At 36.0% G+C, this 17,756-nt stretch overlaps 1 protein-coding gene across 4 annotated transcripts in view; it reads left to right on the top strand.

The window, feature by feature from the left end:
• The first annotated feature begins 3,684 nt into the window (after positions 1 to 3,684).
• The window catches only part of LOC107749376 (WW domain-containing adapter protein with coiled-coil-like), a 36,635-nt gene continuing 22,563 nt past the window's right edge, over positions 3,685 to 17,756 (top strand). For all 4 annotated transcript variants that reach the window (XM_016564517.1, XM_016564519.1, XM_016564516.1 and 1 more), the window contains exons 1-4: positions 3,685 to 3,914; positions 4,094 to 4,127; positions 5,162 to 5,348; positions 14,668 to 14,759. In XM_016564517.1, the coding sequence (XP_016420003.1) occupies positions 3,874 to 3,914; positions 4,094 to 4,127; positions 5,162 to 5,348; positions 14,668 to 14,759 (354 nt within the window). In that variant the 5' untranslated portion in view covers positions 3,685 to 3,873. The remainder of the gene's footprint in view (positions 3,915 to 4,093; positions 4,128 to 5,161; positions 5,349 to 14,667; positions 14,760 to 17,756) is intronic.

Genomic DNA, 17,756 nt, shown 5'->3' with positions numbered 1-17,756 from the left:
ATTTTTAACTTACATCACAAAAATAAACTACAGAAATTAGGTTACAACCTAAAACAAAGTTTTCAAAAACAAACAAGTTTCATTGACAATGCGACATTTAAAAAAAGATATTGAAAAACTGTAATGTACCCATTTTTTTTCCCACTGCTTTCTCTTGCCTAATAAATCATGTATTTGTTAAGCATTCTCTCAAGAAGAGAAAACAGTCCCTCCATTCTCTCCTTGCTCTCCTGTGCTCTCCTCTCCTCTGTCTCTCTCTGGAGTTTGATGTCCTCCCTGAGTAGCTCCACCAGCTTCCACTCACTCCCTCACCTGTCCCAGGACACTTGCAATCCTAAGGCAGAGCAAATAAACCATGCCTGTTAACAACAACAGCACAATGAATTTCAGCAAAAATGTGTCTATTAACTTGCTTACTTTGTATTTTTAAGTCTTTCCCCAGCAGGCTCAATTTCTCCAGAATAGTCCTAAAACAAAATGAATACACTTATGAAAAATATGAAGACATGTTTGCAATCTTAACATTAGAAAAGTTGACACAGCAGGCCATGCATACAAAATACTGAAGTGCTAAAGTTAAAACATTTGTAGACATATCTTGCATGACAGCACTACAAAAACACAACAAAAAGAAAGACTATTGCCTTATATAGTGGTTGTCTTATTGTTTGTGGGCTTTGTTTAAAAAAAAAAAACCCTGGCTTTTAACACTTGTTTCGCTAGGTAGCCTATTTGAGTAAATGAAAACACAATACTTACATTTCATTGTGAATTCCCCCACATAACTGTCATCCTCCATGTTCTTTGAATATAAATTCCATCGTCATCTGTGCGCAAGTGATTCTGGGATAGGGTGCGAAGTGTCCATCAGACGTACACTTCATTTTCCTGGGAAATGGAAGGTGCATTTGAAGTCGCTTTCGAAATAATGGGAAGTCGTGGCCTAATGGTTAGAGAGTCGGACTCGTAACTCAAAGGTTGTGGGTTCGAGTCTCGTACCGGCAGTGTTTGTAGGTGGGGGGAGTGAATGTACAGTGCTCTCTCCCACCTTCAATACCACGACTGAGGTGCCCTTGAGCAAGGCCCCCAACTGCTCCCCGGGCGCCGCAGCAAAAAATGGCTGCTCACTGCTCCGGGTGTGTGTTCACGGTGTGTGTGTGTGCACTTTGGATGGGATAAATGCAGAGCACTAATTCAGCCTTCGTTGCACCGCGGTGACGCAATCGGCCTTGGAATGCGGTCTTCGGAGGGTGCATTCTGAATTGGGACAGCTTACTTCGTGATGCTGTGATGCAATCACACTTCAAATGCGCACTTCGGAGTCCATGCACTTCAGTTTGGGACAATAAAAGAATTAAGAATGTATTAGAATATATTATAGATGAAACACAGTCAGGCTTTATGAAAAACAGGCATATTTCGAATAATATAAGGTTGGTTTTAATTATATTCGATTATTCATATTTAATTGATGAAAAGAGTTTTATTTTATTCTTAGCTTTTCGTAAAGCTTTTGACACTGTGGAACATAATTTTTTATTTTCTTCTTTAAAGGTTTTTAGGTTTGGTGAATTTTTTTGTGCAGCAGTTGAAACCCTGTATAATAATGCAAATTGCTCAATCAAACTCAAACATGGAACTACCTCTAGATTTGATTTAAAAAGAGGTATTAGACAGGGTTGTCCTATCTCTCCGTATCTTTTCCTGCTTGTAACCCAATTATTATCTGTGCATGTTAAAAAAAGTATTCTTAAGGGAGTCTCAATTGCAAATAGAGAAATTATTATAAGTCAGTTAGCCGATGATACAACCCTTTTTTTGAAAAATAGTGGCCAAATTCCAATTGCAGTTAATCTTATTAATACGTTTTCTAGTGCCTCTGGTCTCTATCTCAATATTAGTAAGTGTGAACTAATGGCTGTTAAAGACTGTGATTTAATAGATATTTGTAACATTCCTGTAAAAGATAGTGTTACATACTTAGGAATCATTATTGGTAAAGACCAGCTGAAAAGATGTCCTCTCAATTTTAACCCCATAATTGATAAAACTAAAAGAAAATTCAACTTCTGGCTTCAAAGAGATCTCTCCCTAAAGGGTTCTAAAATTGTTCTCCTTAAGAAGGCTGAAGGTATAGCCCGACTGACATATGCCTACTTATCTTTGTATCTTGATAACCATACTAGTAAAAATATTGATAAGATGCTATTTGATTTCCTATGGAGAAATCGAACACACTATGTTAAAAAGACTGTGATTATGAATACATATGAGAACGGTGGCCTTAATTTCTTAGATTTCACCACTATGAACCACACCTTTAAGATTAATTGGATTAAGCATCACTTAAAAAACCCCACTTCTGTCTGGAATTTTATCCCTCATTATGTTTTTTCAAATATTGGTGGTCTTAGTTTTGTTTTGATGTGTAATTATAATATAGATAAAATTCCAGCTAAGTTATCTGCCTTCCACAAACAAGTGCTCCTATCTTGATCATTAATATATAAGCATAATTTTTCTCCGCATCGCTATTTCATCTGGAATAATAGACAAACATAAATCTCTTTTTTTTAAGAACTGGTTTGACATCGATATTAAATTGGTTAGTCAGTTATATAATAAAGACGGAACACTCCTTTCTTATGATGAATTCCTTTCTTATTGTAAAACGCCAGTTACTCAAAAAGAATTTGCAGTTGTTATTGATTCAATCCCTTCAGGTACTCGCATGCTATTTAAAGGTATTGATATAGACCATTCTCCCGATTCAGTGTCTTTTGATGTTAGTAAATCTTATATTGGTAAAATTTGTTTTTCATTAAATCCCAAAAATAATAATAGAGCTATCCGTACTCTTTTCCAAAGAGAAATTGTTACTGTTCCTTATGTTTTGTCTCATTGGGTCTCTTTATTGAACGGAAGGTTACACTTTATTTCGATAGTCCACTTTAGACATTCTACTAACTATAAGTAACTTTGTAACTACATGTCAACCACATGTTAACTAATTCTCATTAATTTGCAACTACATGTCTACTAACTCTCAGAGTAGACTGTTAGGGTAGGTTTAGGGTTAGTAGAATGTTGACAAAGAAAGTGTTAGAAGATATTAAGCAGACAGTCTACTTATGGCGTTAATGTTGTTTTCTTGATAACATATTGTGTGTTATTGTTCCTTGAATTAAAAAAAAACAAAAAAACTTCAGTTTGGGACAGCCTTCGTCGCGCCGCTGTGACGCAATCGCACTTCAAATGCGCACCCCGGAGTCCACGCACTTCAGTTTGGGACACAGCTAGTGAGTCATACTGCATCAGGTCCTTTCTGCATTCGTCTCAGTGACATTCACATGCACTGGCTCCACATGTCCAGTAGATGTCAGTAGATGATTGGATTTAAATTCCAGCCACTGAAACGCAATGTTTCTCAACAGCTGGAGTAAAGCGCGAAGTGAGAATCGTAAATCAGACTTTTCTGTGAGTACGTCAAGCACAATGTATTTTTATTCAAAAAAGAAAAAAAAACTGCCAACATTCACAAAGATTCCTACTTCATGCACTACTTCAGACCAATTCAAACAAGTGGCCGGAATGGCCCGACAGTAGCCGAGTCGAGCCGAAGCGAGCCCCGGAATAACCCGGATAGAGGTGTGTGAGGAAGGCTGAGCTTCGCTGCTCTGTAGATAGGGGCAGAGTTTCGGTGTATGTGTGAGTGGGAGATGGACCGAGGGCGCTCTAGCAGAGGCAAAGAGCGACTCCAATAGCCAGAACTATTGAAATAATATACGCGATCGGGTCGTCGATAGCCCACTCCAAATATAAAATAAGTCGCCCATCTTTCACATCTACTTCATACACACTAACACGGCATTGATGGTAATGTATGCAAGGAAACAACCGAGACTCGGCGATGGGTAAAGAGCTCTATTTTATACTCCGATTTTCCTTCTCCGCTTTGACAATCCGCCATTTTTAGCTAAACCAAAATAAGTAGAAACTTAAGGAAGCCGATTCAGCTGTTGCAATTTCTGCCACTATCCGTTCAGATGGTTTTTTAACTGTTCCTCTGTCTCTTTCTTATTTTATTTTTTAGGTGCACCGACCGAAGGGATTCTCAGCCCTATCAGGTAGATCTGAAACAAATAAGATTAAAATGGGGTAAATCTAGTGCAGGCTTTTGAAGCAAGTTAGGCCTCTGTGTGTAAAACACAGCGAAAAGTGCCTCATTATCACCAGGTTCGGTTTAAAATGACACACAAATTTACATTACACTGTAAACATAAATTTGTGCTGTCATAAGTCGCCTGCCCGTCGAATTTATCATGTTTTAAATGCGCTCAGAGCGCTAGCGACTTTAACAGGCTAACGTTAGCTCGCTAGCGGCTAACTTACATCACAGGCCTGTGTGTCACAGCGATTTACTTCGAAATTACCAACATAATAATGTTTATAATCATCAATTCAGGGTTTAAAATATGCTACTTTAAAGAAACGGTTGTATACGTAAATACAAATTTAGTGGTACGAGGTTGTTTATAAACAGTCGTCTTAATAGTTGCTAGAGAGTGCAACCAAATCCCAATAAAACGATTCAAATTAAAATCTAGAACATCAAGAGATGCTTAATTATATGTAGAACTGTAATGCTTATAGGCTTTCCTGTGCTCCGTTTAGTCTTGACGTGATGTACAAAGTATGTAATGACACAAACATGATCGTGCTATGAAGTATTGTCGTGTTTTGGAACATGTTTGATGATTGCTAGCTGGTCAGCAGCCGGTATATCGTTTTAGATCAGCAATAAATGAGACCAAATCCCAATAAAACGATTCAAATTAAAATCTAGAACATCAAGAGATGCTTAATTATATGTAGAACTGTAATGCTTATAGGCTTTCCTGTGCTCCGTCTTGACGTGATGTACAAAGTATGTAATGACACAAACATTATCGTGCTATGAAGTATTGTCGTGTTTTGGAACATGTTTGATGATTGCTAGCTGGTCAGCAGCCAGTATATCGTTTTAGATCAGCAATAAATGAGCTGGTCAGGTAGCTAATGACCATTGTAGACCAGCTTTAAACCAGCTCTCATGTACACTGCATGTGAGAGAGAGCAATTGTGCAGCAGAGTTCAATGTAGGAATGTCATGTTTTGACAGACTCTTAAGTACTCATCCAAGAGTCACCCTGATCACCGACATGAGAAGATGCGTGACAGTAACGACGCCACTCCACCGTGCAAGATGCTGCGGCGATCAGACAGTCCAGAAAACAAACACATGGACAGCACTGGCCATGGCAGAGCAAAAGCCACCAATCCACACCGGGGGAGAGACAGAGAAGGAGGTAAGAGGGGAGACCTGGAGTCATATTGATCATTTGATAAGAGGCACAGATCTGAGGCTGATACTGATGCCTAGGTTGATAACACATCTTACATCGGCCTTAATTATTCCATAAGTGTTTGTATGTAAATGCTAGTCAGATAAATTCTGTATAAAGTGATCAGATTGCTGTCTTTAGGGTAAAAAGACATCACAAAAAATGAAATCACACTTCCGGTAGTGGCACCAGCTTCAAGCACCCTGTAATCCAACCTTATGAATTATGCCATTTCAGAGAGGAAAATGTAATGCTTGGTCTGTGAGCAGAGTGCGCTTCTATCTCTCTTCATGTTCAGCTTCTATAAAAATTTTATCAGATCACGTACAAAGTTTTTTTTTCAGTATTCAGTATTTTTGCTTTCTACATCTGAAGACTGTTTTATCGTTCAGAAAAGATGAGCAGGCTTGAAAGACCGCAAGCTTCTGAAATCAGAAATTGTGCTAGATTGAGAATTATTTCCATGTTAAAATATTATGTTGTCCTTCAGAATTATTTTTGCTTATGTAGCAAGATCTGCCGAATGTTATTGGTATTGGAAACATTATAAGGACATATTTTTTCAGTTTGGCTAGAATGATCGTTTAGTTTGTTAAATATTTAGACATATGATCCAAAAATGAAAATTCTGATTTACTCACACTGAAGTTGTTCCAAACCTGTATCTTCTTCAGCAGAGCACACAAGATGGTATTTTGAAATATTTTGCTGGGAACCAAATACTTTTGGTGAACATTGATGTTTGTTTTTATGGACAAAAAACACATTTTCGAAGTGTCTTTTTTATGTTTCGCTTTATGTTTTGGGTTCTTTATCCTTGTAAAACTCAAGCTTAGAGTCTTTGAACACGTTATAGGCTATGCTTGTAAGATTGATTTTGCAGTAAAATTAGCCATAAATAGGAAATATGGTCATACGATTTACCCACACTACCTCATATTTTTACCAAATGTTAAGATGTTGACATCAACAAACTAATGTATGAGAATGGGCAGAAGAAGCCTTAGTCTTATTTTACAAGGTTTCAGTAAAAATTAAGGTTAACTCTGTGTCACCAAATTTAACCAAAGGTTTCCTTAAAACACTGTCTGCCTTTGGCTGGATGAAGAGAGAGCCCTGTTCCAAACTTATGATTTTGGTTGATCTAATGATGTAATGTCAGGCTGGCAAATGCAGTTTAGTTGAGTTTCACTGCCATCATTTAAATATTTTTTTAAACAATATTTCATGCCATATTTTCTAATTATTAATTATTTTTTACATACGTTTCTTCTGCTGCTTCAACAGTTAATATAGTTGATTTCTTAATATTGAAAATCACAGATTGAGTTAAGGCAAATTCACACAAAGTAAGATAACTATATTAGCGTCCACACCAACAAACACTAACATTCTGCATATTATAAGCGAGCACTGCAGTTATGTTGTCTGCTGCTTTAAATATTTGAGCTTGTCAAAGTCAGATGGACTCTGGTTGGCTGTATTCATTGTTCATCAATTGTTAACAAATAATTTTGAAATTTGTCATTAGCCGGGTTTCCATCCAAAGTTGTGAATTTAACTAATGCACCAAATTGAAATATTGCATAAAACATTTGCGAATAAGCACCGTTTCCATCCAATGAGTCAAAGAGAAAATCGTCACTTCCTGGTAAACTGGCACTATATATCATTAAGAAAAGTAGGAGAAGCCACTGAATATAATTTCCATCCAATGAGTCAGAGAAAATCGTCACTTCCTGGTAAACTGGCACTATATATCATTAAGAAAAGTAGGAGAAGCCACTGAATATAATAATTTTCATATATAATAAATTACTTGCACCTCAGAGTGAGCAGACGAAACAAAATAAATTGCGGCCATTGCTTTCGATGGTGGATGCCTGCTGTTTGGGAACGCAGTCGTGTAACAGTGGGAGGCAATTATACAGAAATACTTTAACAGACTTCTGCTCGTGCATTTCAAAATGACCATAACAACATTTCACATGCTGTGGAACAAGAACGGGCAGCTGGTTAGTCAGGTTTTGCCGTCCCATCGCGCAAAGTCACATGACTTTTTTTTTTTTATGCTTATGGAGGAATTTACTTGGCAAATGCATTTCCATCTCCCATAATTAGCATTAACCCTTTTTTGCATAAGTCAAAATCCACCTCAAGCGAGCGTAAAAACTTTTTTGCAAATTAAGGGATTTTTATTCGAAATTTGGCATTTCCATCACTTGTTTCTGATGCGATACTTTAAAATGTGCATAAAAACAGGGTGATGGAAACGTGTCTATTGTGTCATATGTGTCGTTATTATTAACATTATCTTTATAGTTATCGTGCCTTGTGTGAACCAGCTTTTAGTCCTGCCTGATGTAGTCACTTCAGATAAAACATTGTCATTCCTTTTCAGTCAATCTATTAGTTTTTAATCTACTTGCATCACAAGACGTCTTAACCAGATACTGCTGCTACATATAAAGGCAGTTGAATCTAATCACTACATGCTGATTTGCTACTCTTATTTAGATAGCGAGTAGATAATGAGATTGCTGCCAAATAAATGCGTCATCTAACTGAATAGTGACTGCAGCATACGTTGAAATGAATCAGACAGTTGTGGAATGTGTACACTGCTTCAGATCTTTTTCATTTTATTTTTTCATTATTTTTTAGTACTACATCTTATGAATCTTGGTGGTGTAAAAGCTTTGCATCCATTCATATTTGCCAGATCTGTTATATAGGTCAAGTCTTGCATCTTGTTAAAGAGCCACTCGAAGCGGTTAAAAAGGAGAACTTGTATAGAAGTATGCTGACAGCATAATTAATTAGTTTGATGTTATATATGCATTTGCAATAAGCATAAATGCTAAAAGCAGCTGAGCCATGTCTCTAGCTTGAATATATTGTTCTTTCGAATCAGTTCAGTTTTGCCCTTGATTCAATTGAATATAGATTAATTTGGATGTTTCAGGTACATGTACGTTTTCTTAAGGAAAATCTCTTTCATCTAATGCTATAAATTACACAATAATAATGTTAAAAGTTAAAATCGACAACAGAGCCCAAATTATTACATTTAATTGCTATGTAATTTTATGTGCTACATTCAACACTAAAATAACTCAAAACATTGTATACAAACATTAACATTGCACAAAGTTTTTGTATCACCTTTCTAATGATATAATTTTCTTCTCCAGTTTATTGTTGAAATATAATAATTTAAACAGTGGCTGTCAAATAGTAATGTCGACGGGTTTAATCAAACATACATACATTTTACATTAATCATTTCTGAGGCCTAACCAATGGGCAAAAACGTAATTAATATACAATATAGTATATATTTATTTATTGTTTGTCTGTAGGCTGTAGCATTATTTTTCTAGCTAATGAGGTATGGACATTGAATTACTTTTCTGATGAAAATGTAGCATTACGTGACTTGTCCACAGGATTTTTTGTTGATGTCTTTTTGTGGTTGGAACACAGTGACATGAGAAATGATGCATTTTAGTGAGTTCCCTATCTTTCCTTATACCTTCTCTCATGTTACATTAAAGAAAGTCAAAATATTTGTTAATTTGTTTGAATTAGGTGATAAAATAGGCAGAATTTGAAAGCTGAGTGTTTCTTATTAAAAGTAACAAATCACAGAGCTTTTCCAATTATTGTATGGGAGGTGCCTCGACAAATAATGTTTAGTGTTTTATACACACAACAGCTGAAAAAGGCATAAAGGATTGATCTTGAGATCTACAAATTGATATTGGTTAGATTAAAATCCAGCCCAGTGGATGGAAGAGTTTTAGCTGAATATGATTTGTTTATGTAAGTTAACCAGTATGAATAACCTACATAAAAATGCTTAATTGAATGCATCATTACATTCTGATTAATTTGATCAAAACTACAAAGCAAGATGATGAATATTCTTAAACTTTTGTCATGTACACCTAAAGCAATCACAAAACAAGGTTTTCTGGTTCCTCCATAAAGGTTAACGTAAACTGTAGCTAGTTCGGACTTGTTCTACCACTCCAAAGGTTTGTTTTTGAGTGTGTATGTGTCAAATAGCTCCTCACACTTTTTTAAATTCTGGATGAAAAGGAAAGCAGTGGTTCAAGGTGTATTTCTTATTCACAGGAAGTATGGGTGGGATTAGGACATATCAGTGTGCTCTTTACCCCCCAATTTTTCTTAATAGATAAAAGATTTGCTACATGCTCATCAACTGTAGGTGTTATTTAGGGGAGGGACAGTCTCTTTATAAAGAGTATTTGATTGGACAAAAAATCGTAGCGAGTCATCCATAGTTTTTGTTTATGTTTCTGGATCAGGTAGACTGTTCTTTTTTGTGCATGTATCTTCAAAAGGCATTCTGTGTCCATGTTAAGGAGTAGGGCTGGGTATCGATTCAGATGTCCCGATTCGATTTCGATTTGCAAGCTCTCGATTCGATTTGTTTCTATTCTCGATTTTTTTTATTACATTCAGTGAACTCTTTGGATTTGAGACTTTAGTCTTTGCAACTTTACAGATCTTCTTTATGCACCAAGAGCTTGTAACACTCCAAAGAGAAAGGAAAAATTGAAATCGCATCATATGACCCCTTTAATACAAATGCTATTGATATTTCTAAAAAATAAACAGTAAAACATCAGTTTACAAATGGTGAATTAATAAAAAGAAATTAAGAGCCACAGACCTGTATTTTAAACCTATTCTTTTTTGTATAGGGTCCTTTTTTTAAACAATAATAGGGCCCTATAAAATGTTCTTCTTCATTTTTCTGGTAATCAGATGAATGCATAAAACATTAATTTAATTTATCCTAATCAAATGAAAATTAAACCCTTTTATTTTTGGGCAAACAAAGTGCTGCACAACAGATGTTTACTGTTAAAATTAAAAAGAAAACAATTGTGATTATTCCTTTAAAAATAAAGATTTATAAATATTTATTATTAGTAGTAGTAGTAGCATTGTTGTTACATTGAGTCTTAAGCCTGCTAAATAGTAATATATTTCTGACACAGTTTCTTCACGTTAAACTAAACTTTTATTTTGACAGGTTGCCATGAGGAATTTGCAGCTGCTGTGTATGTGATATGATGGTAGTTTTCTCAAATTAAACTGTAAAATGCTAATGAAGTGACTCTCAGAGCAGCTGGAGATGATATTCATGTGTTCATACTATCATATAGTGAGACGGCAGAAGCTGAAAACACCGCAAGCGTCGTCCGCGCTTTAGTAAACAAAACCGTGCGTCGCGCCATTCATTCATTGTGGAAATCATGGTGGCTTAGGAGTGATGTCAAATGCTTCCGCAGATTAGTAGTATTACTATAGAAGTTTACCTGAGCTTTGCAAATCGCGCACATTGCTTTGTTCTTGGTTCTTGTCAACTAGACTTGTGCCGGTATTCGGTAATGCGATATATCACGGTAATGAATATGCACGATATTGTACTTCTAAATACCGTGAATAATTATATATTACAAATTATTCAGAATTTTGAATGCATTTTAAGAATACTTTTCCCATAAACTGGTCAAAAAGCATTAGCAATTAATCGCAACATGAAAATTTGATACCGGCATATCCCTATTGTCAACAGTATCTCCGCTATAAGCATGGAATGAATGACAGGCTTTCTGTTGTAACATCGTGCAAGGTAAATAAGAGAGTGACATCTAGTGGAGAAGGCTGATGATAAGATTCACATTAATCAGATCTTGTTTTAAATGTTTCCGGAAATACAAGAAAAGATCGATTCGCGGCTTTTGAGAATCGATATCGAATTGACGTCATTTTAACAAACACGATAAATCGAAAAATCAATTTTTTTGCCCAGTCCTATTAAGGAGTACATAGTACCCCAAAAAAAGCTAATTTTGATTTCATGTATATCGAGACATAGTACATCAGTTGAGTTGATTTTCCATGTTCATAGTGACTTTACACTCTTATTCCTGGAACACATCAGACACATCTTCTCCGAGGAACTCAGCTCACGCTAAGCCGGGGCTTCCCCTCACGCTAGGCCGCTGTGTTCCTTAATATTTGTTTATATTTGTGTATTGAAAATATTTTTAATTGACATTTAAACTCTTATCTGATTTTCTATATTTAAAAAAAAAAAATCTTTTTTTATTTGGGCTAGTTAAATTAATTTTCGGGCTACCAAAATCTCAAGAGTACCTGCCCGAAGGGCTACCAGGTATTTTGAAATGTTGCGAGCCCTGTAATTATAGTATTTTTTTCTGGGATTTAAGCTATAGCATTTATACTAAATGTTTTTAGACTACTGCTATTCATACAAATACCTAAAAATGATGTAGTATTACCATGGTATTGAGGTGTGCTATATGTGTGGTTTTAACTGTGTTTATCATGATCTAAATGTATGCTACTATGGGAGACCAATGTTTAATTAAAAAAAAAAAAAAAAACTTGTTTAGATTTAAATTTCACCATATAAAAATGAGGTTGCTACAATTTTTACAGATGCTACTGATTTTGATAATGAACAAAAATTTACATCTGCATCCTAATTCAAGCTACTACTACTATCAAATGTGCATTTCTAAGAGACAAAAGTAATAATATTATTAATATTATCAGGCAACACAAACCTGTTTCTTAATTTGAAACAATCACTCATTAGAACTTTCAGAAACTAAGACATTTTTCTATTAAGATATTTATTTTAAGGAAAATTAATGGTCTGGTTTCTACAACTTTCACGTTGGAACAAAAATCTGACTTTAAGCTTGAAGGAAATAAAGATTTGACATTTTATCGTGATAATTATCGATATTGACTGATATTAAAAAAATTATCATGATGATTTTTTTTTTGCCATATCACCCAGCCCTAGGTGTAAATGCCTTCCGAAACGATTTCGATACGAATTTAAATCCGATGGCTCAAACTCTTCAGGAGGTGGTCTGAGACACATTCCAAACGAAACTGGACAAGTGTAAAAGCATATTGTTGTTGAAACCACATATGTACATTTTAAAATATTAAATGTGTGAGAGCATGTTATAGGCTATATGACATATCATAGCCAGATATCGCAGCGCTAATGCAACACACATAGCCGCGGTGAGTTTCTCTTTAGCAAGCTGACGCGCTATTACGCCCCGACTCTAGGGAACGAAAGGACGTAACGATGATAGGGTTGGTGCTGGATTCCCAACAAGTTAAAGGAATAATCACTCCGGTCGGGGACCAAACAATCACACCAATCACAGGAACCAGAAACGATTAGATTTATTAAAAGTTATAAGTGAAACATGAAGAGCATCTCTTCGGGGTGGCCACAGGCCAACATAACAAACAAAAAAAACTAGAACAAAAAGAAAAGAAATTAAATAACCTAGACGATTTATAAAATAAAAATACAGCCAACTTACCTAACTTCCTAACCAAAAACAAAGCCCAAACGAATTCACAAAAGAAAATGGGCAGGACACCCCTACGCTCTGTTTCACATGGTAAGAAGTTTTAGTCACAACAGCAGATGTTAAACATTAGTTTGGCCGCCGGCCGGAGGAGGAATCCAGGAGCTCCGAACCCGTTCGTGTTCGCACCAACAATGAGCTCCCCGACAGCTGGCAAACGGCTTCCTTAAAAGACTCCGCCTTAATAGAACGACCAATTATGCGCCGACACCACAGCATCATGCAACCTATGAGAAAGCAGACCAAAGAGGAGAGCGAGCGAGAGAGAAAGAGAGAAACAAAGCAATACAATACAACAACAAAAAATTATCATCAGAAGAAACGGTCGTAACATGCGCAAACTGCCACAAATTAAGCTGAAGGTAAATCACAGACGCTCAACACACAATCATTCATTAAAAGTAGTAAGACTAACTTATCTTTCCAGTGCTGATGCTGCACTCTCTCCTGTTGAGGTCTTTGATTTTGAAATTAGCCGATGATGGAAAAAAATGTAGCGCATATCTGTTGATTTCATTGACGTGAACTCTGTTGAATTTGCATATAGCACAGGAATTTAAGAACACATTTATGTGGCCAAGTGTAAATGGAGCTGTTTTACCAAATCAGATAGCTATCCGATAGAGAAAAAGCATGAAGTGACCAGGTGTAAACAGGTCCTGTCTTTCCTACCTGAAGTGAGTAAAGTTAATTACCTATAAAACTTAAAAAAAATAAAATAAAAAAAAAACCTATGAAACATCTAAAGTTATTAGTGTACTGTGTTAGATCATCAAAAAACACATATTACTCCTAGAGTAATCTGGTAGCCAGCGGTCTGTGTGTCTCACCTAAATGCTGCAGTATCACAATAGTCTGATTCTCATCAAATTGGTCATCAGTTAAAGCCTAGTATGTGTTTGTTTACCATGAGTGATCTTTCATGGGTAGTTACTGATTTGAGTGTGCCGGATATATCGTTAAGAGTCTGGTGTATTATAAAATCATTATGCTGTTCTTCATCTTTCCCCAGCTCTGCTGATTATTAGGTTTTTGTCAAAATGAGTAATATCACTGAACACTCGTAATTCATCTGAAAACACTCCTATTTCACTATTTTTACTTCAGAAACCGGTCAGACCTTTTAGTTCGAACTCTTCTGGGTGCGTTATAAAGAACTGACCTCGCTGGATATTTAAACAGTGCTGTAACACTCATTTGATGATAAAATTCATCCAAGTGCTAAAGATCATTTGATTTTTTTTGTTTTGTTTTTTTTCCCCATCGCTTCACAATATGTCTGTCACAGTACATTCGGCATCTCTTTTTTTTTAATTTGCCTAACTATCGATCTGACCCAGTAGACGCCATAATCCCCTCGTGAATATATGGTCCCAGTCCTTTCGGTTTTTTTTTTTTTTTTTTTTTTTGGCATTGCAATCATGCTATATGAACACTTGCCAGATGAGTCTTTGAGAGCTTGTATTGTCCGTGTAATCGAGTTGGTACAGATCAAACTGAAATGACTCTAATGAATCAAAGTAAGCCAGGAACAGATAGAAAGGCCCAGAAGTGTTCATGTCTCTGCATCATTCAGCCATAAAAAGCTCAAGTGCTGTAAGCGTCATACATACTTGATTTAGCAGAAAGTGGAAACTGCAATGAATTATGGGGTCATTGTTTATGAAGCTTTATAGTTATGCAGGTCGCAGTGGAATGTTCTAGTAGAGTTGTTTTGATCAACCAGATGTGGTAATAACTAGTTTAGACACGTATAGATAAAAAAAAATAGACAAAACTGGTTTATATGTTTACATTCAATATTTTTCATTTTTTAGGGACCAGTATATCCCCTCAAGAGAACTCCCATAACCACAGCTCTCTGCACAGCTCCAACTCTCATTCAAATCCCAACAAATCATCAGACACGGTAAGTCCCACAGTCTCTAACTTGTGTGCACCTTGAAATGAGGTAGCGATCAGCACACACACAACAAGAGCTTGTTCATATACAGCAGTAACCATTTGCCCCTTTGGCACAAACAGCCTGTTATTGAATGTTTATTGAATAAATCAGACCATTTTATGATAACCTAATAGCTATTTGTGCTATTAGTTTTGCATAAATCATCTTGAATAACTGCCTTACTGGAAGTAGCAATTAAGATGCTTTGATTTAGCACCATTACAGTCAAAATAGAAAACATTTATCCTGGCAGATCTGCTAAACTATTTCAGACTTCTAATAAGTGGTATGTTATTTTATAGGCCATTATTTGGATCTAACAAAATATCCCTGGCTGAAACTTGGCTTTGCTGTTAAATGTGTTGTCTGGTTGTGTGGCAACCCTCCTGTGTGCAGACCATCTGTCCCCTTACTGTAGATAATACGAGCTCTTTTGGGAGATGCAAGGCACATCATACCTTTACCAGAACACAGAAAGGAGAGCTTTTGCAGCATTACATCATTCATTTAAGGCATTGAAACATTGACGTCATATGGTTTGATTTCAGTAAAATTGTGATTTTAAAAATAGTTACAGCATTGCAAATCATTTAAAACAGGGTTTTGCTCAGCAATAAAGCCAAATTGGATTGAATTCAGTTTCTAAAATCTAAAAACAGACTGCCAAGCCATAGTCACATGAGTGGTAATTTTGTGAAATATGTTGGAAAGTATCTAGCTCATTTCAACAAACTTGATGAATGGATCTAATATATGTGCCATAAGCTACTTTTATAAATCCACGATAATTTTGGTGAGCCAGCATAAAATTTTAATCTTTTAGTATTGAAATGGCACAGAAACCAAATTTTATCACTGTCCTTGTGCCTCTGTTGGTTTAAATTGGCCTTTCATTCTGTATGTTATGGGGTCACTTTGGATATGCTGTGTAAAATCTCTTCCACACTCTGAAGGTGGTGAGATGCTCCACCTACTTTATGAACTCATTCATCAAACCCTTTTCATCTGCTCAATTACCTTTCCCAAGATTTTATGTTTTGTATTAAACCTTATAATTATGATGAAGGCGAGAACTAGCTGTCGGCAGGCATACAGAGGTGAATTTCTTCATGGTTTGAAATATGTACTACTTAATTGTGGTGTCTTCAAGGACAGAGTTTAGTGTGCAGTGAAGTGACACATAGTTCTGCAATGAACATCATTGTATTCTATGAGTCACATTTAAGAGACTGACTACCATTCAAAAGCTTGTGCTCAGTAAGATTTTTTAAATGTTTTTGAAGCCTCTTATGCTCACCCATGCTGTATAATAAAAAATTATATTCATGTAATTTATTTCTCTGATGGCATGAATTTTCAGCAGCCATTACTCGAAAGCCATTACCTCAGTGTCATATGATTCTTCAGAAATCATTCCAATATGCTGATTTGATGCTCAAGAAATATTTCTAATTATCAGTGTTTAAATCAGTTTGTAGTTGTCAACAGTTGTGAAAACCGATTATTACAAAAAAAAAGTTTTGAAATATTTTTGTGACATTGTACTGACACGTCATATCAATTTAATGAATCCTTGCTGAATAAAATCATTAATTTCTAAAAAAAAATAAATAAATAAATTTAATTTAATTTAAAAAAACATTATTTTTGAACCCCAAAACTTTGAATGGTAGGCCACATCATATATTGTCTAGGTCTAAGCCATTACCTCAGTGTCATATGATTCTTCAGAAATCATTCCAATATGCTGATTTGATGCTCAAGAAATATTTCTAATTATCAGTGTTTAAATCAGTTTGTAGTTGTCAACAGTTGTGAAAACCGATTATTACAAAAAAAAAGTTTTGAAATATTTTTGTGACATTGTACTGACACGTCATATCAATTTAATGAATCCTTGCTGAATAAAATCATTAATTTCTCAAAAAAATAAATTTAATTTAATTTAAAAAAACATTATTTTTGAACCCCAAAACTTTGAATGGTAGGCCATATCATATATTGTCTAGGTCTAGATTTTTTTAACTAAAGTGCTATCTATCTACAGGGCGACTTTTTTGGATAAACCTTAGCTATCGTTCAGTTTGAAGATGTCGCCAGTACTGCTTTCCCGGCGCAGTATCGCCTCTCTCAGCGTCTATTCTGTGCAGTGAGCGGCAGAGAAGCAGCGCATTCAGTTGGCCGTACTGCAGCCGACTCGTCAGCAAATGAGTACAAATGTAAACTGTCGCTTACTGACTGTTTGGACTAAATATGAACATGGTTCATCTGTTAATATGCACTTTTTGTTACTCGGACGCAGGCAGTGCGCTGCATGTAACGAAGTAATATAGCCAAAACCACCGCAGACAGCCGCTCTTTAGTGTAGCTGTATGTTGATTTTATCAGATGATGTAGCATTTATAAATCAGGATTTAAAGGGATAGTTTACATTTACATTTAGTCATTTAGCAGACGCTTTTATCCAAAGCGACTTACAAATGAGGACAATAAAAGCAGTCAAAACTAACAAAAGAGCAACAATATATAAGTGCAAATGACAAGTCTCAGTTAGCCTAACGCAGTACACGTAGCAAGGGATATATATATGAAAGTGAAAGTGAAGTGACATGTGGCCAAGTATGGTGACACCAAGTATGGTGATCCCATCCAAAGTGCACACACACAGCGGTGAACACACACACACCCGGAGCAGTGGGCAGCCATTTTTTTGCTGCAGCGCCCGGGTAGCAGTTGGGGGTTCGGTGCCTTGCTCAAGGGCACCTCAGTCGTGGTATTGAAGGTGGGAGAGAGCGCTGTACATTCACTCCCCCCACCTACAGTCCCTGCCGGTACGAGACTCGAACCTGCAACCTTTGGGTTACGAGTCCGACTCTAACCATTAGGCCACGACTTCCCGACTTATATATATATATTTTATACACACACATATATACACACACACACAGACACACACACACA

This window comes from Sinocyclocheilus rhinocerous, unplaced genomic scaffold, assembly GCF_001515625.1.
Source record: "Sinocyclocheilus rhinocerous isolate Xijiao unplaced genomic scaffold, SAMN03320098_v1.1 scaffold650, whole genome shotgun sequence".
NCBI lineage: Eukaryota > Metazoa > Chordata > Actinopteri > Cypriniformes > Cyprinidae > Sinocyclocheilus > Sinocyclocheilus rhinocerous.
Note: the sequence above shows the minus strand (reverse complement) of the source record. Positions and strands in the feature narration are given on the sequence as shown.